Genomic DNA, 26,613 nt, shown 5'->3' on the forward strand with positions numbered 1-26,613 from the left:
CTGCTTGCAACAGTACACACTTTGTGAGGGAAGCTGCAGTAAATAGCCGTGTACATCACACTTTCCTACAGCCCAGGGTGGCATTCAAATATCTTGTTTTGTTCGAGTCCAAAACCCAAAGACACTCCGTTCCAATGACATGAAACTCCCCATAATCCTTCATTGTGCAAAAACTGTGTCTCTCCGAAGAGTCCACACAAACAAAAAACCATCTGTCTTTAATGGATGGCAGAGAAAACAACAGCCTCTGCTTTCGCACAAATCTACCACCACCAGCAGCAGCAGAGGGTCTCACTCCAGACACATCTTTAACTTTCCCTCAATTTCCATTTCCTCAATCTAAAGCAAGTCATGCTAATTTACTGTGTCCCGGTACCCTGAATGAAAACAGCAACCCAAACATGTCCAGCTGTGGGCCAAGGGTGTGGGGGGTAAATGTACCTCCCACCCCCTAACCCACCATCATCGCTGCAGGGTGCTGATGCTATTAACTCGGGAGCATACAAAAGAATCTATGACGCTTGTAATTTGGCTGCAGCTTCCACAGCGGTCTCATAGATGCGAGCCAGGAGTTTAGCCCGGATGACTTTAACACGTGCACCTGCATACTTCACTGGGGGTTGCCTATGTTGGGAAGAACTTTACAGCCTCAAAGGATGAACAACAAAAAAACAGAAGCATTGTTTCATAGTTGCAGCAGTGCTTGAGGTAGTGCAGGGACTGTGAATCAAACCCACAATTGCAGCCCAGTTTGCAGTGTTACAAATACAGAAAATAGAAGCAACATTATGCAGCGGGAAATTCAGATGTGCAAACAGATTTTTTCACAGCGTTTCCTCAGTATATCAGGGATAGTGTGGGCGATGGGCCAAAAATAAAATGCCACCCATTTGAGCTGACAGTGATGCTCATATGCAGTTTTGAGGGTTTTTTTCCCAGGCAGGTGTTATGTTGATGTAAGCAATTAGTCGACTAGTCAAGAAAAAAAAGCTAATATTTGCCGGTTCCAGTTTCTGAAGGGCATTTTTTTTTTTTGTCAATTAAATATCGCAGAAAATTCAGTATCTTTTAAGTTTTGGACTTATGGTCCCGGCAAACATGATATTTAAAGGGCAGATATTATGCTGTTTTTACTTTTTACAATATGGAACCTTTACGGTCAGTTTGGGATTTCAGAACTTGTGACAGCCATTTTCCACTACTTACATATTTCATAGAGTATACGATTCATAAAGTAAATAATCATATATAGTAGAAATTAAACAATGTTTTATAGCAGAAACACTCTTGCAAGCTTTATGTAATTGTAAACTGAATTTTTGGGGGATTTTCAGCTGTTGGTTGGACAACACAAGCAATTTGACAGTGTCACCATCGGCATTAGGGAAACATGACAAACTTTAAATATAATTTTACAAGTCAAACCATTAATCAATTAATCAATTAAATAATGGGAAGAATAATTGATAATAGTATTTTTCCGTGTTTAGATAGCTAATATTTTCAGAAAGAGAAAATCTCATCTTATACAATGAATTAACGGTATTTCCCTGTAATCGGATGTACAGTGTTTTTGTACATTTTCTTTGGTGTCTAATGTTTCTGGTTTTAAAAATGAATCTCGCCTTAGTGAAATTAAAAAAAATTAAAAAACCCTTATCCCTTGAAACAGCTCGAAAGCAATATTGTGCATCTGCTGTGTCTGAAAATTGTGTCATCACTGATGGCAACGTTGGGCAGAATACGAATGAGACCCTAAACCCACCATAAACTCTGTCACCTGACTTGTGTCTAATGAGCCGTGGGTAAATGGGAGAGCGGGAGAGTGACGATGACACTGCATCTGCCGTGAGTAATGGCTCAGTCCTGGACTGACAAGTCTGGGGAGTTGTCACAGGACACTGAGGTTGAGTCTTGTGACGGGGGGGGGGGCTGTCACCAACAGTGATCAGTGTGCCAACACACGATACCTGCAATGCCATGCCGCAGCATTGCATGTGTTTCATTTTTCTAAATCAGATGTATTCCTGTATGCTGGAACGTTGGCACATAAAGTCCTTTTTCACAGTAGACATTTTGACTAGAAGGAAAAGCACAGGTGTTACTAATAACCTTAACGGGGGCTCAGCTCTGCTCAAGTGTCTTCATGGAATTCACCCATCATTTAATCTGATTGTTAACACCTGTGCTTTCCCCTTCTGTGTGTCAAAACGCGCTTCATTTTCTGTTAACGTCACTTTACAATTCACAGACAAAACATAATTGGCCTCCTCAAGAGGTAAAATATAATAATCAGTGCTTTTACAGTGCCGTTGCAGCCATGACAGTGCAAAGACGCTGAGAGTGCAGATGCAGAAGACCTAAAAACACTGACCAATTCGAGCAGACTGGGCTTTTCGGGAGGGTTTTTTAAAGAGACAGGTGCTAAAATGTAGTGTTTCAGACAGAGGGTGAATACAGGTATATTCAGACAGACAGTGTGAGACAAATAATGTGTTTTTAAACATTAAAGCATATAAAACTTTTCTAGTAAAAAACCCAAAATACAAGTATGAATCGGAAAATTAGCATGTTATGTCACCTTTAATAATACACATATGAACCTATTTGCAAGTATGGTCAAGGGTCAAAGTGAACACAAAGTGTAACCAAGAGTGTACCATGTCATATCGTATCACACAGTGTGACAACTACAGCAGGTGCTGACTTAAAAGATTTAAAAAACACTGCATGGAACACCTTCCACTTTCAACTCCACATAATTAGATCATTGGATTCTCATTACAATCACAATTCTTCCTACTGATAAATAGTTTTGTAATCAAATATGATACACACTGGTCACATATGGTACACTGCAAGTATTACTAAGCATCTATCACCAAAAACACGTGTCCTTGCAACATCATGACATGTGGTTCCGATGTGAATTAAATCAGCCTGTTTGTCAAATCTCTACCACTGAGCATCAGAACTCTTTCACTTCATATCACAATGTGGAAACGAAAAGCCCTTAGTACAGAATGTGATGGCACGTTATGCACATTCAAATCAGCATGCATACAGCTTCTATCTTGACATGGGCTGCAACTGACCCTAATCAATTCATCATTTTCTCTAAAATGTGTGAAAACAATCAAACTGTGCACATTACTATCACATATGACCAGGAGAAACAGCAAATGGACCCATCTAAGAAGCTATAACCTTGTAATTTTACTTGAATGATTAATTGATTAACTGATAATAACGGTGACTGCAAATGCTTATCATTAAGCTTAGATTCCTAATTCCTTAAAAAAATGGGCTCTCGAATCAAAAAGATAAATCATCTTCTTGACTGTGACCGATCCAATGTCAATTTCCATAACTGCAGAGTAGTTGAACATTATCACATGTAAAAAAGATAGAATTCCCTCTATTTGACAATATTTTGAGGGGGAAGCAGTACAAAAAAAAAGGAACCATCTCATTTATTTTTATGAAGGAATAAATGAAAAATGTTGATCCATAATAAGAGAATAGGAGGCTGTGGCCCCAACCCCCCTATGCTGATCAATAGACACCTGCTGACTATTCATATCTCTACATCTATGGGCAAACAAAGGCCTTCATGATGCCTGTCTTGAAGTCACAACACTTGGATTGACAGCTAGGAGCGGAGTTGCATCTGGCAGCATCACTGGCAGACATCAAATAATCCGCTCAGCCTGTGGGTCTGCCTGCACCGGCCGGCGGCAGCAACAATAAGCACCAACCCTGCTATTGCTGCTGATGCTGCTGCTGCTGCTGCTGCTGCTGCAGCCACCGCTGAACAGCTCCATCCATTCAGTACAACAGCCGATCAACACATTGCTTTCCCTCCCTCTGCTTGCTTTCACGGGTACACTTCAAGATGCAGTGTGTGCAGTGCGGTTAGGCTACAATGGTGCCTTTGACGCTCAGGAGAATCCAAAGAAAGAAAGAAATCATTTAAAAAACACGACAATCGGCGTCCATTGCTATATAATTTTCACCTGGTCATCCTAGGCTGGTGTAAATGGAAATGCACCGACTTGACACATCCACTACACCATTATTCTCTAGCGACATATGTTAATTCTAACACAACGGTGATAATAAAATAAAATAAAAACATGCATTCGTTTTCCATCTTTGGAAAAAAAGAGTCATATTCAAACTCACCGTCTGCTGCAACCCGGCTCCTGTTTCTTCCCCCGGCAGTGAGTGTGTATTTAATGCTGTAGAAAATAAGGTGTGTGTGTGTGTGTGTGTGTCCGTCCCCCTTCAGCCGCTGCAGCACCAAGCTGTGGTCCTCTACAGATCCTCGGCTCTCCTCACCAGCTCCCCCGCCGCTGTCAAAAACCAGCAGCGACAAAGATCGCCTCTTCTTTCGAGAAGACGACACACTCGTGAGCAAAAAGACAACAACAAAAAAAAAAAACACTGCCCCACTTCCCAGACCGAAGTGGGCGTCGAGCCTTTATTCCCGGCCTCACTGCTCACCCTATACGGGTCCGTGAATGCATTTTAAAGCCTACATACACGTGTTATTACGTTTTAACTTAGCTCGAAAATTACTCAAGGATGAACTGCATTCAGTTTGTCAAGCACCCATTTCTGTATACTTCAACTGAATGAATCAATGAATGCAAAGCCACTTTCCTACACCCAAAGCAATCATGCTGTAGATCTAAATTAATAGGCATATTAATCTAATATGCATGGCTGAGAATTCAATCTCTACATGTTACTCCTGGTAAGAGGTGGAGAATATGTCAGAGTGAGATCTCTTTTGGCCCTCTACATTCTGTCAGTCGGTGCCAATCCGGTGCAGAAAGAAAGAGAAAAACAACGGAACTACAGCGACCCCGATTTGATGAGCGGCAGCAGTGGGACCTGCAGACCATGTGAAATAAACAATGACCCTGCAGAGGAATATTATTGTTCCTTATTGTTACTAAATTGGGGCGGCAGTAGCTCAGTCCAGAGGTGACTTGGCTGGGAACCTTAGGGTCGCTGGTTCAAGTCCCTGTGTGGAGCATGTATGGAGCGTGGACTGGTGGCTGGAGAGGTGCCAGTTCATCTCCTGGGCACTGCCAAGTCCTGTTGAGCAAGGCACTGAACCCCCAACTGTTCGGGGCACCGGTCACTGGCAGCCCCCTTGCTCGAACATATCTCCTTAATTGCATGTATATAGGTCCTGTCTGTGCATGTGTGTGTATTTCGGGCTTGTGTGTGTAACATGATTAATAATAAGAGTGAAAAAATTCAATTTCCCCGTTGTGGGATAAATAAAAGTTATTCTTCTAATAAAAGCTCTCTATATTCCTCTAGTCACATGTAGCCTTGCACATCTGTGGCAACCATCCGCAAGTTGTGTTTATTATTGAATCTCTTAGTGTATTAACAGTTTTTCCTATTGAACTTTCTTTTCTAATTTACAGCATCATTTTTCCATCCAGGATCATTTTATACGTTCCTTCTAGTATTTCTGATTGGATTGGCAGATTTTAAATTGTTTTTTCATTACTTTATTCATGTAATCAATGGCTCTTCTCATTTTGATGGATTCAAGGCATATTTGGGAAATACTTAATGCAAATGGGTGAGCAATTTAGTCAAACAAATGCAGTGATACTTTAAAGGCGATCATATTGTAAAAAGATGTGATTTTCATGTCTTTTTTTAATTATAAAGGCAGGTCGAGTTGCTACACAAATACTGTGACAGTATCACAATGCTCAATCAACGGAAAAATGCACAGCCTGTATTCACAAACTGTGCGGTCAGGACTTCTGTAGGGTTGTGATGTCACAACTATACTACTGTGTGTACGTATATACAGGTTGAAAGTGCCACTACAATTATGCTAAAAGTCATTCCCTGGCTGTACAGGGACAGCTGTAGAAATATTAACATTACTTTACATATGTTCTAGTAGAAACCCCTAATACAAAACTAAACCTGAAAATAAGAACACAACACAATAAGCCCCCTTTAAATACCCACTTGTCTGGGACACCTTGGTGGTCTCAGGGTTCGTGGTGCAGGCTCTGACTGGCTCTTACTGTCAACTCAAAGAAAAGGGGATACATTGGAGTTTTAGACATTTGAACAGGACAGTCTAAAAGCGGGCATGAAAATGTGGATTCAAATAGATATAAGGGTCCTAGTTCTTGGTATTTCCCATGTCAAATATGGCACAGATGTTTCTCTGCCATCAACACAGCCCAGGTTGCCCATGCAGACACAGACATACTGTCAAATACCTCACTGCACATTGCGTTATATCATTACTGGCCCACCAATCCACATCACATTTTGGACTGCGCAACTCACATAGCAGCTGTGTGTGGACATCCTTCACCCCCTCCCACACTACTTAATTCCGTTCTGGGACAGTCCGAGCATGTCTCACACACATTAAGACCCTGTCATCAACACCCATCAATATCAATCTCTCACTCTCCTTGTCCACCAGTCAAATGAGTGGTGAAAAGAACATCCAGGACATCTGTTTAAAGGGCATAATTTCACCATCATCTTTAATGAAAAGTGTAAAGAATCAAAAATGTAGCTTGCCATTAAGCATGTCCAGGTCATCAGCACTGTGTTGGGGAAAAATGGTTACACGTGTACAGCTTCTTCGCATGATAAATGCATGTAACATTCATCCAGGCCATGGGGCATTAGACTGTACTTTAGCCAGGTACTGTTACTCACAGTAATTGTGACAAGTGCTGGGGGAAGACTGGGACAAAGAGGAGTTTTAGCAACTGAGCAGAAAACACAATGATATCTTATCTAATCTTTTCAAATATCTTAATGTTGTTGACTTAGAATATTTGAGTTTACACTGTGCAGTTGCAGCAGTGGGCTCAGTGTTTGACATTCATGCAGAGCTGTTGTACAAATAGGATGTGTGCGCAGGTGTGTCCCCACATTAACTGACTGGCAGAGATCTGCGGAGAGCCACACCACTGTGTAAACCGTTTCTTGTCAATGGGGAGACATGACGACGGACAGATGTTTGGTAAAGCGTGACATTACAGACATACTGCTGTGGAGTGCTGTCTACTGTATCTGTGGTCCATAGGTTCATCATAATGCATGAGCTGAAGCAAATTGTTTAAGACAAAACACTTAACATGTTTCCCTATCATTTAACATTTTTAGAATCTATGCCAAGCCTTCTATGGGGCACTGTGTACTTTTAAACCAGTTTGTACAGGCCATGATATATTAAACTAGGACAGTGTCTCTATGATGGCTACCAGATACAAGCTTCAATAATGTTATTGTTAAACAGCATTCCTAACTTGGTCGGACAGGGTCTAGATATCCTGACATGACCCAGGTTTAAGACAGGGATCAGAAGGAAGATAAAGGAGCAGAGAAGTGACTGTATATTCATTCATCTCAATCCCTTTGGTCGATTTTGTTCTCTGCAGCAACAGTACTGTATCATAGTGTATACGCAATTTTTTGTATTTTTATATATTTGCATCTACGGCCTACTGGGTGAGGCTCTGATACTGCACTGCATTAAAAAATAAGCAGAGTCATGACAAAACAAGGTGAGAAAACTTGTTCAAACTTCTCCATGCACGCTGCACTGTTGTTTGTATAATCAGTTGGCACATCCTGGCAGACGTTAAGCTAATAGACAGTATTTGCTTACGAAACGAGCTAAAAAAAAACAAGGAGAAATACTAATGTCGACTGTCAAAAACCCACTTACAAAATAAAAGAGGTTGATTGTGTAACACATTTCTACCAGATTAGGGACAATTTTAGGCAAACGTGGGCACACATACATTGAGAAGATTGTAAATGAGAAGGGAACTATGACGGTTGCTAGGGAACACCATAAGACCAGACAATTCAGATCTGGAGGAGGAGAGACGGACAGCTCATGCCACAACAAGCAATTAATAGCGCTGTGGTATGAATGATATATTTGTGTGTGCATTTCCCACTCCTTCATGTAAACACAGTCTGGCACTTTACCTCGGCACTTTGGCCTTTCAAGTAAATTGCCAAGAGGATGAGGATCGCCAGAGAGTGTTAATCTCCTGTTCACCTCATTTGTCTGTCTTGACTGTGCTTGTCAAAGACACTCTGGTTCTACGCAGCTGGACAGGAGACTTAAATAATAGTCTGTGGTGTATTTGACAGTGGAATTTCACAGCTAAAATTAGACCTTTGTATTAAAAGTTTTCAGATCAGTAGAGGTGTCGTTCATTGATTAGTAGAATCCAAAATTACGGACCTTAAAATGAGCATGATATGGAATCTGACCATCACGATATGGGCCAAGTTTAGGCAAAAGAACTATATATAAGCTCTTGACGCGGGGGCGAAACGCAAGCTGGCATTGAAAAAAAGGGGGCCATCAATCTATCACTCAAGCCAGTGGCAACTTTGAGCCCGACACCAGGAGTGAGGCATCAGTCAAGTGAAATGCTTGACATAATATTCTATATCGATCTGACATCTGTCATTGTTGTGGAGGCTCGTAGGTAGGCCTCCTCATGGCATATTGTTCATGTTGACTGGGGTAACAACAGTGTGACTGGAAAGAATGACGCTTTGGAATTTCACTTCAATGGGATCAAAACAATAAAGCAGAAAATCAATGTGTGATTGGGGAAAAAAGGCAATTCGTCAAAGGAAGACACTTAGCATTCCTTTCTGACAACTCTTTGTGATGCGTGCGTGTTAAGCATGAGTCAGCAGATTGTAAACGCAGATATATAATGACAAATTCCTGTGTTATATTCCAAATCCACTCATTGTACAAGCTGAATTAAAAAACAAATATCATAAAGAGGTCAAAAGAGAACAGAATTTAAATCAAGGTTTTGAAAACCAAAGTTTTATTTTTCATGACATTTTTTTTTCTTTACGCATTCCACCAAGCAATAAATAAGGGAGGGATCAGGGCAATTAGGATTTCCACAATGTAAAAAGTCAAATTTATAAAGTGTGCAACCATGACTTGAGCAAGATTAAAGGCAAAAGCTTATACTGAATAATAGGGCCACAATTAAGAACATGCTTGGTACTATGAGGAAAACAGTAATGGCATTCTTTATCATTAGTATCGGGACAGCTTTCAGGGGTTGTATGTGCCAATACAGCACAGTCAGATTAAGAATCTTCAGTATTTATTTTGTCAATGCAATAGCACTAAAATAACATCAAATATTATTTACATTCTTCTTGGTCAATCATTTTATTTTACAAAAAGTGAATAAGGTCTTTCTTCTGTACAGTGTCAGAAATAGGCAGTCATGTTTGTTTTCACTGTGCAACCATGTATTAATTACATCTTAATGTATTCAAGTTACTAAAAATGCAAAGAAACATTTTTATTTTAGTTTTCATATTACCCTTAATTCTTCATACTATGGTCTTGTGCCACATTACTGTCTTTGTGCGTTCACTAAAGCTCACACATACGTTTCCTTTCTCATTATCATTCAAGTGAGTGAAAAGAATTTGTCAGGTTTTGACGCTATGATGAAATCGAAGTATTCAACATACACACATTCTGTCTCATAGAATAAATCACATCACATTTGGAATTTCACACTATTTACAGTATAGTATTGATTCATTTAAATTAATAATCATAGTTATACATTTTTCAAACAGTCATTTTAGTATTCGATAGATGATGATCAACATATGAAGAAGTTATTTAGTATTTTTTTTCCAAACTGCCTACTGAGATGCTTAAAAAAGTGTGTCCAGTTTGCCCCCACATCCATCCGGTCTTGGGAGTTTTTACACTCCATGATCTCTTACCTTTAAAAACTCACTTGTGGCCACACTGTTGCCAAGCCAATAACTACAGCTTGGAGATGAGGGGGAGGCCCTCGTACATGTCAGCCTTGAGCTTGGCCCACTCGGCCAGTCTCTGAATGGTGCTCTTCTCCTGGCCGAGCACGCTAGCCGCCTTCCTAAGCTTGGCCTCGTTGCGCTCCAGGTAGCGCTCCCCCTCGCCCTTGAGGAAATTCAGCTTCTCCAAACGGCTCTCGTTTAATGGGATGTCCTCACTCATGTAGGGGTTGAAACGGAAGTAAGTGTCAGGGGGCAGGAGTGCGTCCAGCATGGTGTGCACCTCTGAAATAAGGATGGAAGGGGTGTGGGGGTGGGGGAGAGCCTTTAGCTATCAAATTTGGACACGAGCTGGCATTTCCTCTTTTGGTTTATATTTCAAGAGACTGCACTGAACCGGTGAAATCGCAGTGCATCACACTGCCACAATGTGACCATGCATTTATAAATAAATGTGTGTGGGACGTCAAAACAAACGCAGACAACATTTTGTGTGGTCTTACCCTCAGTATCTGTGGCACTGCTGATGACGTGAGAGAGCTTGGTCTTCAGGCTTGTGTAGGTCGTGCTGTTCTTCCCCGCCGTCTCATACCGTCCGGTGCCCAGAGACAACACACACTGCAGTGGTGTGTTAGGCCACAGACACTTACACTCGTGGATCGCCAACGCTGTGGGGTTGTTGATTAGGAGTCCTCCGTCCTAAAGAGGAAGACAGATGGGAGGGGAAAGAACAACCATTGAAATTAAAGAAGAATGACAATTACCCCAGAGTAACCCAACTATAACATGTTAATGTATTTTTTTCCGATGCAACTGAGACACAGCAGAAAATGATCTACTGTGGTTGATTATTTAAAAAACTCTAAAGTCACCTTCATCATTTCATCACTTATACATGCTTACTCAGCAGGGTTAATTCACTTTGGATGTACAGAATGTGCATCTAGTTTTGATTTATTTGTTGTGACAGTGTGTAGGGGACAAATAAGGTGAACTTAAGAAGCTGTCCCAGAGATACACAGCTTCGGGCCGGAGGAAAAGAAGCTCCCTGGCGAGAGATGTGCTGCGCTGGCGAACAGCCGTGTTTATTCAGAAGTAAACAAGAAGAAAAGGCTCCCTTTTCAGCAGCTATCAGCAGAGTCATTCGTTTTAATAATTTGGTCTAGAATTCAGCTAAATAAAGTGTCTAATTGCTTAATTACTCAGAATTGATCTAGGCATATTGTATTTGAGTATTCTAATCCCGACCAACTTCATTTAATAGCTATTCACAAATTACAAGCTTTTTCTCTGAAAAATGTTACTAGAGTCATGAAAGAGTTGCTGATCTGATGGTGCCAACAATGACAGGAAGAGGACAATCAAGCTGAATGGATGCCTGGACCGATTTAAAGCTGAACACTTATTCCTCAGTCTTTCTCAGAGTACAGTTTTGGACCATATCCAAGCACTGAAGGGCTCTTGGCTGGGAATAATAGAGATAGAGAGTGTGGCGCACAAAGGTCCGAAGGGGTAAAGGTCATTTCCACACCTCTACAAGGGGTCGGCAGTAGCAAAGTATCCAAAAAGCTTAAATCCTCTGCTTCTTGGGATGAATAAAACAACCACAAACACACAGAGACAGACCTGATAAACAAAGATTAAGAGAGGAATACCCTAAGAAACACAAGGAATCTGCCACTGCTACCTTACACCTTCTACACCAGTTAAGGAATAACTGAACACAGTGAACAGGCTTAATATTTTGTAAACTTCTCTCAAATTCAAATGTCTGTCCACTCTGCTGCTCTGGTATTATTATGGGGGGCAAAAAAATGCTGCCTTAAACATATAGTTCTTAGCCTAATTATGAAGCTGTGTAAGCTTTTGAAATGGCAGAACACAGTTCACAGTCTTCAGACAGCATGTTAATTACACAGCTGCTCCTCAGCTCTGACCCTCAACCTCTCACCCTGGGGTCTCGCCTAACCAAATAACATACAGCCTGCATACAATCACAACACAAATGCTAAAAATGCAGCATCCTTACACAGGCAAATGACTGCTATGGCTAAATAAATAATAATGGTTTCCTTTGATAAAGAATTAGAGCTCAGGAAGAAATATTTAAATTTGACCTCTGCAGTGAGTGAAAATGTGTGTGTGTGCACTCTTTATGTGTGTGTATATACAGAATATGTATTTCTAATGCATTTCGATGGCAGAATGCTCCTGAGAAATACCGCTGCTAGTGCTGAAAACTAGAGTAGGAGTGAGACCGGTGGGTGGCAACAGTAGCTCAAACTGTCGATAAAACACTATTCAGCTCCAAGAGGAATGTGGAGCACACATACACAGACAGTCTATCTTTCCATCACAGTCCATGGGAAACAACTCAAAACAGATACTTTCTGGGAACATAGGAACCGAAATATCCACACAAAACACACAAAATCATCTTATACAGGAAAATGGAAATAAAACACAGAGTAGAAATCCTTAGCTTATGGAATTCTGGCAAACAACTAATTTCAAACCAAGCGACTCCATCTCATACCATCTCGCTCCGGAAAAGATCAGTTATTGAGTGTGCCAATATAGAATAGGATCAGATTTCTCTCTTGTAATTAAACTCTCAGCAAACATCACACAAGTGTTCAGGGTTAGAGGTTGCAGTTAGTTACTTTGCTTAATCGGTAGCTGCAAAAGCTCATTGTACATGCCTAGGAGAATCGAGACTTAGGTCTGTAAACAGTGGCATTGTAGATTAGGATCTATTATTGACTAAAATATTGTGAAGTGCTCTTGCATTAGGAAATAGCAGGGGAGAGAAAAACATGTTTGAAGCAGGGACAAGGCTAATTTTGCCTAAGTAGGTTATCAAAAATGAAGCTAAGCCTTGAGCATAATTGCTGTCCATAAAGACTAGGATCTAAAGATATCTGGCCTAATAATTAAAAGTCATAAAATAAAAGCTGTCTGTGATATGGACCCAAGTGTTATAATAGATCATAGTGGTAGTCAATTATCAGATGCCTCAACAGCCTGATTTCATTCAACAACAACCTACTTAAACTTAATCTACCATGTCATTAGTCAGTCTGAGAATGCAAAGGAGGGATGTGAAGCTCATTATACAAAAAAAACCCACAATGAAATGGCATTTTATTAGATTTAACATCATTGATCATCTAATAGCAATTGCTGATATTGATCCAAACATTAATAATAGTAATAATAATAATAATAAATTAATAAATTCAAATATGTTTTAAATGTTTGATATGATAATATTAATAATGATAATAATAATAATAATAATTATAATACAATAATAATAATAATAACAATAAAATAAAGATTAAACAAAATAATAATAATAATAATAGATTAAAAAAAGCCCTGTTGGATATATTCTATCAATAAAATAAAACCAGAAGCTTTTTGTTGCTCTGCAGGAACATGGGCAGTATAAGTCAAGGACTGCCTTCAAGGTTATGGGTAAAAAAATCTCGACACGTACCCTTGATGTGTATACACGCAGAGACATAAGCACAGAGTGCGGTGTAATGCTCAGTGTTTCTGTCCTTGGCACTAGGTAACGCAGTGCCATTGCGGTAATGTATTGATCAGTAAAATTTCAAGGAAATTGCCCTCTTACACTAAACTAAGGCTCTCAGAGAATTGGACTTGAAGGAAATTCCTCTCCAAGAACAAGGTCAGTACATTATTGATCATGTTGCTGCTTTTTTGGACAAAATGACATGAGGCAACATCTAATACCATCATCTATTCTGCATCCTGTATTCTTATCAATCTCCTTTTTCAAACGTCAATATTTCAGATACTCAACTGAACTTATTTTGCTCTGTTCGAGTCATACCTGATGGAGGTCTTTTCCCAGGACAAACTCCTGAAAGTAGCCAGGGGCTGCAGACGAGGCCCTGATAGCCTGCCACATTTTGTGGTTGCAGTCTCCAAGGTAGTGGGATCTCACTCCTGGCATGAGTCTGTAGTTTCTAAACGCATAGGCCTTCAGAGGTAAACCTCTGTTCACAATGGTGCTCACTGCTGACACCTGGTGGACATACAAAGGGACAATTTAGAGAGGAACATGCCAAGTTTGTTTTTGGAAACAAATTCTGCTTTATTGTTACAGTGCTTTGTTGTACAAGGGATGAAGAAAAGAAATGTGTTTCTAATTTTTAATCTGAGAAAGAGCATTTGTGTGTCTCTGTATAGTTATAATGCATATAAACATATGTCCCTTACTTTAGGGCAGTGTGGGTCCCTGGCACTCTCAATCATGCGCCCCTCACCCATCCGTTCCCTAAGGTAAATACAAAAAACTAGTAAAAGATACAGGCAACTATATATAGACCACCGAGTGTCTTTGAAATCAAGGCTGAAAGAGAATTGTAACGTAATAAAAGACTGGGGGGAAAAAGGAGGAATGAAAGAGTCCTGCAGACTAACTTCAGGATGTTTTCCCATATTTCGCTGTCATAGAAAGCATGGCTCCAGCTCATCTTTACGGTTCCGACGATGACATTCTGTTTGAAGACATCTGAGCCCAGCTTCCTGTACATCTCCTCGCACTCCTCTAAGGGGATCTGAAAGATTCCCAGCATAAAGGCCAAAATAGCCCCTAAAGTAGAAAAGAGTGTGATGTGCCAGTGAGCAAGGGAGTATCAGGAGTTTACATAGCAGTTCAAATCAAAACTGTCCAGACTTACATAATATATGGACTCCAAAGGAATATAATTAAAAAGGTATTAAGTATATTTAGCGACACTGGCGGATGGACTGACAACCCAAACTCATAATGCCTCCAGTCTCGGATGTCGCAGGCACAGTGGCATGAAAGTTCAAAACACTAAACAATAATGACAACATACCTGTGCTGACTCCACAGATGTAGTCGAACAGCTGGTGGACTCGTTTGCCAGTCAGGTTCTGCAATTTATAGAGAGTCTGCAGGGCCAGCAGCCCCCTGTAACAAAGGCACAGGGTTTACAAACTAGACAAAAATGCAGCTATAATAATCATTCCAGTGTGATACACCTATAGAGGTGGTCTTGTACAGGTGGATGGCATGACAGCTAACTTTGCGTTTCTCTGTAATGTACTAAAAACCACATTAGCTTATCACGCGTCAGTACTGTGAATCTTTTGTCTGAATTTTCTGTTGAAAAAGCCAGATACTTTTTACTTCTGTTCTTTCCCCTGGTATAGCTTTACCTTGTTCCACCTCCGTCGATGGCCAGGACCCGAATTCCTCTGCCTTTGACTGGTTCAGAGTAGCCAACCAGGGCCAGTGCTTCTCTCACAGCTGCCTGAAGAGGGAGGTCTCTGGCCTGGCGCAATCGCAGCAGGCAGGACAGCACGCTCTCCTAAAAGTCATAATATTCACAAACACACTGACTGCTAAAATTCCCCACCGAAGTCTCTGCAGTACATCCAACATTAAACTGAGCTGCAGGGTATGTAAAAAGAAATTCTGACAGTGATACACACTAACCTTGACAGCTACACCTCGCGTCTCCGGGAACTCCAGGAGGTGATGGCACAGCTCCTCCACTCGACTGGTGAGGAGCTTGACGTCAGTGACTTTCTGCAGGCCTTTCACCATGGCTCTGGTTCTGTTGTCTACACTCACCCTGGCTATTATCTGCATGAAAAATACCCACCATGTACAAAACATTAGGACTATCCGATAAATATGAGGCCTGCAATCTACTTTGCTTTAAAAATATCTAGACTTTTTGAAGGCCTTCATTTATTCTGGATAAACGTAGCAATAAAAATCATACGAGGTGAAATCACAGAAAAGATTGTTTGACATTTTGAATTTGGACTGACATTAGCGTCAACATTCATTCAAGCCACACTGAGCACTTTACCTTCTCTCTTTGAGTCAACAGCTGTTGCTTTAATTTATCAGCTTTCTCCTCTTCACCATCTGTCCTCTCTACAGCCTTGTCTACAGTGGGCTCTTCCATAGCCACTGCGGAAGACTTGTCTTTTTCAGATGCAATACTTTTGGAATCACTTCTGAATTTGGGGACCAGTGGTGCGATGTAGCTGCCAACAAATGCCTGAACGCTGGGCCGAGGGTCGGAAAGATAGTGGGTGAAGCCTTTTTTAGGTGAAATAGCAGGCGCGGGGATTGACCGAGCGGAACTCTCAGTAGCAGGGATTTCAGAGCAGGTCGTCCCTTCTATAGGACTGAGCTTTTCTGATGGAGATGGAGGGGAGGCAGTGGGTGCTTTAATACTTTTAGCCTCTGCAGTGGAAGACAAAATAGGAATGTGGTCCTTGGTTGTCCAAGCAACGGCACTAAGAGTAGGCTCAGAAACTGGATCATCCCCTTCTCTGTGCTGCTGCTGCTGCTGCTGCTGCTGCTGCTGCGTTCTGTTGTCTGCTTCGTCCTCTTGTGTGCTGGCGCCAAAGTAACTATTGATATGCTGTGCAAGAGTTTTGTAGGTCTCATCCATGTCCAGAGCTGCTGGGTGAAACAGCTGCATAGTTTGTTTTGCCATAGTTGAGGAAGAGCTTGATGCAGACACAGTCGCTGCTGAAGCTAAACTGGATTTGGACTGCTTTGTGGCAACAAAAGGATTTTCTGTAACTTGCTGCCGTTGCTTGTCTGGCTCTTCCTCTGTTTCCTTTTTCTCACCATCTTCTTCTTTCATGATGGTGTCAGGTGGCGAGGCCGTAGCTGTGTTGTTAGAGATTACCTTTTCCACATGGGTCCTGTTAACTGTGGCACTGCTGGGCTTGAGGCGGGAGAACTTGGCGATGAGGTCTGTGCTGCCTACTGCCTTGGTGACACTGTCGAGTGTGGTCCTGATTCGCGACATGCGTTTGCTGGCTCACTTAGAAAGCAGCGGAGGGGAACTGGAAGTTATTCAGGCAACTGGATGATGCTTAATGTCCGTGCAAAATGATGCAGCATTCTTGCAGACTACCTGACATCAGCAGGTTTTGGTAGAAGTTCCATTTTAGAGGGAAATTTGCACTTTGGCTGCTTGTTAAGTTTCCTGAAAAAAAGATAAAAAAAAGATATTTTCATCTTTTATATATACATTTGTTTTTTATTTATTTTTTGATAAGCGCAAGCATATTATACTGCAAATGTAAAGTGGGCCAACCATTGGGGCCCAACAGAGGGCTCCATTTGACACCCCATCCATTCTGGTAGCCATGGGAACGGTTACAGCAAACAAATACAGACGACTTTCACAAACCAACCGCTCCACTTCCCAATCGCCATATACGCTGTTCATTTTTACAAAGACAAGATGGAAGAGGAGAGACAATCGCTAAATATGAATGTCGGGATAGAGTCTGCTCATCTTGTGAGGACGTTGCTGGAGAGACGCCACCATACTGTCACACAGGAGCAGCGAGAGGACTCTCCTGACGGTTACGTGAAGACCATTAACTGGGTTGCTCGCAAAGACTTCACAGTCGAAATCGGTGGAAAGCAGATTGAGGAGTATATCCAAACCTGGGAGATGCAGCCCTACTGGCTTCACAGTCTGGACTTCCTCTACTCTACCGAGGAGGAGACTCACACCTTCCATCACTACAGAGCCCGCTTTAGTACCCCAACCGCGAGGAAGCCGATTCAGGGAACCGCTAGCGTCTACTTCGTGGTGGATGTATCTAAAGTGAAACCCCAAACTTTGCCCGTGGAAGTTCACTTCGTAGTGGAGTCAAACAGGCTGGTGCAAACACCCGGGAGGACCAGGTTCAGAGAGAAGTGGCTGGAGGACGTGATTGAGAGCAAGACTTTGCTCCTTAGAGGGATGGACCTTTAACCGTGCCCGGACCCTTCATAAACGCTACCAACAGTGGCTTGAGAAGTGTTAAAGCATTACATACAGGATGGCTCTGGATTTCCTGATACTCTGATGCGTTAGCCACTCGAAGTCATTTAAAATTAAATGAAATAGCTAGCTTTAAACGACAAACGAAACAAGACAGTAAACGCTAGATGTGCCGACTGCTAACGTTAGCTCGTTAGCTCAGGCAAATGTGTGCACTGATAAACATTGGTCAGAGTTACAATAGCCGTCGTTGGTCCATTAGCTTATAGAGTACATTGTCAGTTTTTCGAATTTCACCAAATGTCACAAAATAAACAAACGTCTTCTTACCATACGACACCGAGGCCGTTGCAAAAATAGTTCACTCAATGTCGCGCTGGTTCAGTTTAGTGAGAGAGATAAACAGGAAGTAGAGAGGATGTGACGCAGTGCCACAGCTTTTTTGGCCCTGCAGGGTTTTTTTTGTTGTTTTTTTTTTGTTCTTACAACTTTATTTGACAATTCATGTAGCAGCAAACAATGAAGATTTCGGCATCATACTTAAAAAAAAATCTATATATGGCAATTTATATAGATATTATACTTATATGATGACATAATATCAGTAAAGTGAGTGAAAATTGAATTTCCCCATTGTGGGACAAATAAAGGAATTCTTCTTCTTCTAAACTTAAGCGAGAAAATAAAAAAATACATATAGCGTAAATATATACATACAAAAAATAGAATTGAAAGGTAGGCTAAATAATCACATTTACTTAAAAAATCGGGTAGTATATCAGATGTTTAAATACTTTTATTATTTATAATTTGGATAGACTTAGATTTCATAATTCAATTTAGAATTTAGCTTTAAGGATGTCACATTTTCCTTGTGGAATTAAAAGGTTGACATTTCCATGTATTGTTTTGTTTTCGTTTTCATATGGGCCATGCAGTGAATTGCTTTATGTACACTTCTTGGTGTCGACACAAGATTCTTGAAAGTAAATGAACAAATATTTAATTGCAAATGTCAGACATGTCACAGTCAGAAAAGCACCACTGTAAATAATCTGCTGTGAGAACAGCATGCTACCTGTTACATTTACATATTTACATGTATAGGATTCCAAATAGCATTAGGTACCTCACTTGGCCAAACTACTATGATGACTATGTCACAGCCCAAGGGTGAAAAAGTGGGAGCTAAATCCTGCAGCTAGTTTATGTTCATGTCACTGGGGGGTATAAAACAATCACCAGGGACAGTGGACACAAAAACAGCCCTCCAAGAAGCACATGCTTTAAGAAACACATCTACAATACACTTTATTCTACTCCAAAGTAACTCCATCAATGATTTTTCTGTAAAGCTGAATAATTTTGGACTTGCAGGAGATGGCACAGAATGACGCAGCAATAAAGCCCAGAACAGAAATCAAATGAGCCTCTACTATCAAGGACATGATTGCTAACAAACCAAGAACACCAAAGTCACTACATGTGTGAAAGGTGTTGTTGCAACACAGTCGAAAAAAAGTTATTTGTATGATTAACACAGCAAGCAGTAGCAGTTTCAGTCAAGTAAATACCAGAGCTCAGGAGGCAATTATGTTCTCCTGTTGTGTATTGAAAAAATGTTTCAGATGTGATTAATATATTGATCACAACTGACATCCACTCATGTACAAATGGTAAACGCGTTACAGGACATCTCAGATATGGATCAATAACGCATAGCAACAATCAGAGCGTTGAAATGTTTCTATTGAAGACAGTCGAACAGTGCCACCATGTGGACAAAAACAGATAAAACATTAAATACAATTAATTCAACTGCCTCAATGAGCCATGCCAGTGAAAAAGGCATATTGTAACATGGATATTAGATCAATGTTGCAGCACACTATCAATAGAGTTTTACAAGACACAGTTTGTGCTGCTGTTTGATGTATGGGAGAATGTGCAACATATCAGCAAAAGTGACTCAACGATAACAATTAAAATCCATGCACTGCAACGACAATCACATTTCAGAATCAATGGTTTGCAAAATCAGAGCCCCATGGATGATATAAACTCTTCTAAAATTTTCTGCTTCTCTTTAAAAACGACACCATCTCGCTTTAGGAGGGCCACCTCAGCCTCAAGAGCACGGATTTTGGCCACGGTGTTCTCCTCCCGTCGATCCAGTTCCAAGATTTTTGCATGCAAACTTAGGATCTTGCACCAAAGCTGATCTTTGTCCGTGTCCGGTCTGCAGTACGAGTGCTCATAAACCGAAGTGTGCTCCCCCTCGCTGGGTCCCATCTCCTCCAAAAAGCAGGCTGTGGGTTTGTCCTTTACCATTTCCACAGGGACAAAGCTAAAAGCTTGGCCCAGAACCGCTTGGAGGGCAGCTGCTTCTTCACTTTCCTCTCCATCTGAGAAAGGGTCCAGTGAGTTACAGCACAACACAGTCACAACTGAGTCAACCTGATCCTCAGAATGGGGCTCATCGCAGGGGGACAGTGTGAGGCAGGACACTGTTGGCATTCCGCTGTCACCTGGTATCTCACAAGCAGCAGTCCGTACCTCTGAGAGATTTGAGTGACCGGAGACGCCAGTGTCCGACACCAGAGGTGGTTCAAATATCATCTCTGTGTTTCCAGCTGCTGCGATGCTGTTCGTTGTAATTGACTGGACCTTTTTGCATGTTCTGCTTAAAATGAGTGGCCTTTTTCTAAGATGAGAGTCAAATCCTGTGGACTCAATGTCTAAAGTCCTGGGTTTTGCCTTGGGGCTTATTTTAACAGTGGTAACTTTTTTCTCTCCATCCTGAAATACAAGACAGCAAGTCTGGTCAATCACAGGCAATGCAAAATATAAAATTTAAAAAATGAAGATCAGGCGTTTGGCATAACAAAAACTAGATGACCATTTGAAACCTTAAACTTTACTATTTCCAGCAAAAGAAAATGCACTCTTCCAGAATTCTACCTGCTTGCTCTTTCAGTTTAAAAGGTCCCATATTGAAAAAAGTGAGATTTGGATGTCTTTTTTTTTAATTATAAAGCAGGTGGAGGTGTTATAAATACTATGAAAGTATCAAAAGATCAATCCACAGAGAAATGCACACAGGCACTCAAACAAAGTGTTTCGGACCAAGGGTGAATACAAGTATATTCAGACAGACAGTATGAGAAAAATTGGTTTTTGATCATTAAAGCGTGTAAACATGTTCTAGTAGAAACCCCAAATACAACTATGAACCTGAAAATAAGAATAATATGGGACCTTTAAATAAACACTGATTTTGTGAGACAATGTTTGTGGTGTGCGGCAAGCCCTTAATTCATGTTCAAACTGTGATGAATGTTGAGATAGGAAAACAAGACGGATACATACATCCTCAATGGAGGGAAATATTGTTGGGATGGCAGTACTCTTCAAGTAGCGGATACCCCATCGAATATCGAAGCAGTCCTCTTTAAAATGTTCGCTGCATAGGTATTGATGTCGACTCGGGGTCCACTCCTCCCGCTTCATGTTGTCAACCCATTTCTGAAGCCTGGACTTGTCTTGCAGGGGAAACCTTTGAGGGAGAGAGAGGGAAACCTCAAATAAAGGGCTTGTTTGAAAGTGATACTATTCTAGTTTTAGTAATGGAATATCCGTTGTCCCTTGAATGTTGCTTTATTTCTAACTTTATCATCACTCCAAATTCACTGCAACAATCTCAGTTTCAAGTGGTGTCGCTTGACTGTCGCAGGCCTGACAAACTTTAAAATACAGCAGTGTCAATGCGCAAAGTTTGCAATGACAGCAGGAGACCTGACCTCGCTGTCAGGGCCCCACCTGACTCCACCCAAGTTTGTTGGTGTCAGATTATTTATAACATAATGGTGATGAACGCTGGTTTGAGGGGCCCCCTGTGCATTTTTGCCTAGAGCCCAGTGGGAGTCAGAGTCAGTCTCCTCTTGTACTATTACAAACGGGTAATTATGACATATATTATATTATTTACAACTGACCATGCACTGTTGAATTATCGATGCCTGCACAGCTAATAATATCTTTGACTAAAATGGGTTAGGATAACATAAAATACTTTCAGCTAAACTTAACAAGCATTAGAACTCAGAGGCACACCAGAAAGAAAACAGACAACATACGGGTAGAAGCTTATTCTTTTGCTGTCTTGTCTAGATGACGTTCCACCGCGGTTACTGCACACTTTCACAGCGCAGTACCTTGGCATATCTGCAGTGAAGCTACATGAAAACGCTTTACATACACACGTTTGCTGCTATTTTTCTTATGCAAAACACAGAACTGCTCGTTAACTGTCACTTCCGGGTTAGTTCTCGTAGCGGAGATGACGTTCACTCCGTTTAGTTATCAAGATGTTTAACGCACCATCTATGATGACAAACGGTTGCACAACTACGTGGAGGTAATACACTAAAATAAAAACAAGTACATGTCTAATTAAATCATTTATCACTTATGTAACACAAAAAACATTCAGACAAGTGAATATATAAACTGTATAATGTAATTTACTGGGCTGAAATCATGTTTTGGTATTATACCTCAATCGCTATTACCAAGCGAACAGTAATGCGAAGACGGAAGTTCATGGACTTTTCGCTCTTGGCACTCGTTTGTATTCTCTTCGCACTATCCACGTCCTCCATGTGCGTGCTGTGTCGACCAATCACAGTGCTCTGAGTCACTACGTTAAGAAATGGACCAATAGCGTTGCGAGTCGTGGTGTTACTGCTCAGGAACGCAGCTCGTCAACAAAAGCTAGCTTTCGTTTCCCATCAGCTGGAGCTTGTTGGCGGCTGATAGAAGTACCCTCAGGCTGTCTGTGACCTCGTCTCCAGGTAATCTTTCTTTTTCCAGTACGCCTTAACATTATTTGTCATGGGTAATTTATCTGCAACTGAGAACAAATCAGTGTCATTAACACGCCTTTTGAAGGCAAAGCTGGCTTATGTTTGTACCTTATTACAGCAAAACAGCGAGATGTCATTTTCTTGAGCCCAACCCCTCTCTGTTTAAACTAGCTAGCAAAGAAACGTTATATAACCACGTCATATAACCTATATTCTTGCTGTTCTGTGAATAGTTAGTGTCTGACTATTGAAGTTTGAAAGACTTTCTGCGTGTGTGTCAAGGGTGTGTGTGTGTGTGTGAGAAACGTCGTTAACATAGCTGTCAAACTGCTTTCTTCTTCACAGCCACAAAACCAGCAGTATGGCCACGGCGCAGTCGGCGTTGCTGCTAGCAGTGCACATTCTGCTCATCTCGGAGTTCATCCTGGCCAAGAGGGACTACTACGACATACTGGGGGTGCCCAAAGATGCCACTGAACGCCACATTAAAAAGGCCTTCCACAAGCTGGCCCTGAAGTACCACCCTGACCGAAACAAGAGCCCAGATGCCGAGGCCAAGTTTAGGGAGATAGCAGAGGGTAAGTGTGCCATAAGTCTTAGAAATTAGCATATCGACACTTCTATATTTGTGTTTTTTATGATACAGTGGGTATTCAAGAGCCATACATTGCTTCACTGAAAGACACTCCCCAGTCCTAATTGTAATAATAGCTTGTTTCTGTTGTGAGGTGACTATCATGATGACAGCAGAGTTTTTAAAGGTATATATGGACTCACACTCTCATGGGCCTTATGAATGAAAAAGGCACTGGATAGAGCGTGCGTGCTTGCGTGTGTGTGTGATCACCAATAGGTCGTTTTCCTTTCTTGTTTTACAGTAATGTACTCTACTGAACTTACAATGTTAGAAATGTCTTAGTGTCACAGCAATCGACACACTGAGTGATGTGATGCGTCTTTGTCTCTACCAGCATACGAGACGTTATCAGATGATAAGAGGAGGCAAGAGTACGACGAGTTTGGCCACGGGCCATCACCAGGGGAGAGCCGAGGAGGAGGAGGAGGAGGAGGAGGAGGCGGCGACTACAACTTCCACCAGCACTTCCAGTCCTTCAACTTTGATGACATTTTCAAAGACTTTCCAGACACCTTTGGTCAGAGACACCAACACCACCACTTTCACTCCCACTCCCAAAATCAAGGCCACCAAAATAGACACTTTGACAGCCACTTCCAGGCCCATCGGGAGGCTATGAACAGACAGAAGAGACAGTTTCAGCAGGGGGGCTTCGGTGGTGGACTCTTTGATGACATGTTTGAGGACTTGGAGAAGATGTTCTCTTTTAACACACACAGTTCCAGGACTGATAGCAGATTCCAGGGCACAGGGAAGCAGCACTGCAGGACAGTGACCGAGCGTCGGGGCAACATGGTGACTACCTTCACTGACTGCTCCTGAGACTAGCAGAAAAAGGCGCTCTAAAAGAGAGCAGCCACGTGGGACACTGCTGGGTCTTTAGTTATGATTTTGGAATCAAATGCTAATTTATTACTTGGTGGAATTGAGTGGTTTTGTGTGGCTTTTGTTATTTTCTGTATCTAATTTCCTCTAGGAACAAATATCAAACTGATCTGATAAAGGGCTCCTTCTCAGCAATACCTCACTCATTATTGCTCATAGCACAGTCCATCGTTTAGATTTCCAGGTTCATTATGTAAACGTTTGATGGTACATTCTGTTATACTCAGGTATGGCCTATGCTAAAAGATCATTTGATTGAAAAAGAAAAAAAAATTTCTTTAGAGCGCAATGAGGCAATACGATTTATTCATTCTGCAGCTGTTCAGGCCATACTTTGATTGTGCTGCCTACAACATAAACCTTTCACTAATGGAAAACCTGGCTCATCTAAGCATAGTGTACTTTGATTTATAGCAGTTGCATCAAATATTTCTGTGAAAATGGAGCTTGACATCCTGACGTGTGCAAGTTGGCCATTACCAACTGTTACCTCGTTTTAATATCTTCCTACAGACTTATATCTACATTCAGTCAGGGAAGGAAACATCAGTCCCATGACAAATGCTGGTAAACTTAGCTATGGGCAAACTTTGTGTACTCAGCTGTTTTGTTGTTTGGATTCATCTACCAGTGAACCTGAATGGTCTGAAAAAAGTTTCCTGAACTGATTATATGTGCAATATTTAGCACCTTTGCTCGTCATGTTGCCTATATATCATAGACAGTGTTGTATAAATGGCATTGTCTTATGTCAGCACTTTGTGTGTGTGTGTGTGTGTGTGTGTTCGTGTGTGTACTGAGAGTGGCCTGGATGTTGATTGATTGCATTATGTTTGGAGTATAAATAAAAAGTTTTAAGAGCAAATGTCTGTGTTTTTTATCAGGAAATGTGTGGAGAAATCAATTGGTCTTAAGCTTTAAATATGATTTGTCTCCATTAGGGCTGAACTATGTTTTAGTATTTTTTTTAATATGCTACAAGACACATGTGCAAAATGAGCAGTCGAGATACAATATTAATATTTATTTTTAAGTCTTTAGGATACGATTTGTAGGCCGGGGCACCACAATACTTAAAGGCAAAATATGTGTCACAATACCATTCTGAATGGACAAATACTGCGCCTCATGTCATCAAATTGAGTTAGTTGTTGCCTGTTGATAAGAATATTGTTATATTTGCATTTGAGCCAAAACATTGTGCACGTTTAGCATGAGATGTTTAGTTACCATGATTCCTGTGCATTACATTTGACCAAGCTTCTCAGACCCTATTCTATTGAATATTATACAATACTGCCATGACTGACTGTTCAGTGCTCTTTGGAAAAGTGACTGTAATGAATACTGAAATGTTGAAATATAGTCTGCCATGTCCAGGGGCTAGAGTCTAAAGGGGTGAATTACACGCGCTACTATATAGAGTAGCACCAACTGTTGTTCAAGATCAACTCCAGTAGAGAGCGTACTGTTACAACATAGGAAAGCAGGGCTGAGGATACCAATCTACAACAGCCTGTGAAAGGGAATGGCAGCTGATGGAGAAACTCAAAAATAAAATAGACTTTGTGCTTTCTACAGACTTTTGTTCTATCTACATGTAGGGACCTAAATGAATACATAAGTTATTAAGCCACTTTTGTGTTTCAGATCAGAGAGAATAATGTCAGCTGATTACACATTTCACACGTTCAGAATTGGAGGATGGCATTTTGCACTCGGTGGATAAAAGTAATAACTTGGCTACTCCAAATTTGAATGCAAAAGTGATGAAAATATACATATAGTAGCTAAAATCGTTTGAATTGGAATGTCATTTGGATCAGTATTTGCTTAAAATGTCATTCCTACCACAAAATAGTTGTGGCCTTCTTTATTAGCTGCGTCTGTGCCGTCCATATCAATGTTAAAGGGCAAATACAACAATTATATAAATTTGACTATTTCAACTATGTTTAGCCTTTATTTTTGGGATTCCCGCCGGTCACAAGCAGCGTTAAAGCTATTTAAAGGTCAAACAGCACATGACGGAGTGAATGTCTATTGTCCACGAGATCCGAGCCCAAAGAGATGAAATTTAGAGATTGTAGCGTGCAAATCCTCTAAATTTTTTAGGCTAATAAACCATGTCAACTTCATTATGTTGTGTGCTGAGGTATGATGACTAGCCTTAATAAAAAAAAAAAAAGTCTGTGGATCATATGGTAATATATGGTAGGTACTGTACATATAGCAGTTAAGGTACATGCTACTTGAGAGTCTTTGTCCAGTCCACCGCTTGTCCCTATCGGGGTCGCGGGGGGGGAGGGGGGGACTGATCCCAGCTGGCATTGGGAGTGAGGCGGGGTACACCCTGGAGAGGACACGCCAGTCCATCACAGGGCACATAGAGACGCATAGAGACAGACAACCATTCACACTCACATTCACACCTACGGGCAATTTAAAGTCATCAATTAACCTAACACGCGCACGTCTTTGGACTGCGGGAGGAGGCCGGAGAAAACCCACGCAGACACGTGGAGATCATGCAAACCTCACACAGAAGGGCCCGAACAGGGAT

The 26,613-nt window shown here is 41.2% G+C and overlaps 4 protein-coding genes across 5 annotated transcripts in view; 1 reads left to right on the forward strand and 3 right to left on the reverse strand.

The window, feature by feature from the left end:
• The window catches only part of nrcama (neuronal cell adhesion molecule a), a 58,810-nt gene extending 54,512 nt beyond the window's left edge, over positions 1–4,298 (reverse strand). For both annotated transcript variants that reach the window (XM_083935557.1, XM_083935556.1), the window contains exon 1: positions 4,186–4,298. The gene's annotated coding sequence lies outside the window, so the exon portion shown is untranslated. The remainder of the gene's footprint in view (positions 1–4,185) is intronic.
• Positions 4,299–8,924: 4,626 nt separating this feature from the next.
• On the reverse strand, positions 8,925–18,061 carry pnpla8 (patatin-like phospholipase domain containing 8). Its single transcript, XM_083935348.1, has 10 exons — positions 17,994–18,061; positions 15,732–16,871; positions 15,350–15,499; positions 15,070–15,221; positions 14,727–14,821; positions 14,305–14,476; positions 14,101–14,158; positions 13,712–13,906; positions 10,353–10,548; positions 8,925–10,134 (listed from the first exon to the last, which is right to left on the reverse strand). The coding sequence occupies exons 2-10, from the start codon at positions 16,689–16,691 to the stop codon at positions 9,860–9,862; spliced, it is 2,253 nt and encodes a 750-aa protein (XP_083791474.1). The 5' UTR covers positions 16,692–16,871; positions 17,994–18,061; the 3' UTR covers positions 8,925–9,859.
• Positions 18,062–18,852: 791 nt separating this feature from the next.
• Positions 18,853–21,925, reverse strand: LOC310962785 (THAP domain-containing protein 5-like). The gene is made up of 3 exons (XM_083935358.1): positions 21,800–21,925; positions 21,033–21,219; positions 18,853–20,462 (listed from the first exon to the last, which is right to left on the reverse strand). The coding sequence occupies exons 1-3, from the start codon at positions 21,883–21,885 to the stop codon at positions 19,701–19,703; spliced, it is 1,035 nt and encodes a 344-aa protein (XP_083791484.1). The 5' UTR covers positions 21,886–21,925; the 3' UTR covers positions 18,853–19,700.
• A 536-nt stretch (positions 21,926–22,461) lies between these two features.
• On the forward strand, positions 22,462–24,854 carry LOC310962409 (dnaJ homolog subfamily B member 9-like). The gene is made up of 3 exons (XM_083934875.1): positions 22,462–22,516; positions 22,874–23,106; positions 23,500–24,854. Exons 2-3 carry the CDS (start codon positions 22,890–22,892, stop codon positions 23,985–23,987), a joined length of 705 nt encoding a protein of 234 aa, XP_083791001.1. The 5' UTR covers positions 22,462–22,516; positions 22,874–22,889; the 3' UTR covers positions 23,988–24,854.
• Positions 24,855–26,613: the final 1,759 nt, after the last annotated feature.

Source organism: Echiichthys vipera (assembly GCF_963691815.1).
Source record: "Echiichthys vipera genome assembly, chromosome: 20".
NCBI classification, from domain to species: Eukaryota; Metazoa; Chordata; class Actinopteri; order Perciformes; family Trachinidae; genus Echiichthys; species Echiichthys vipera.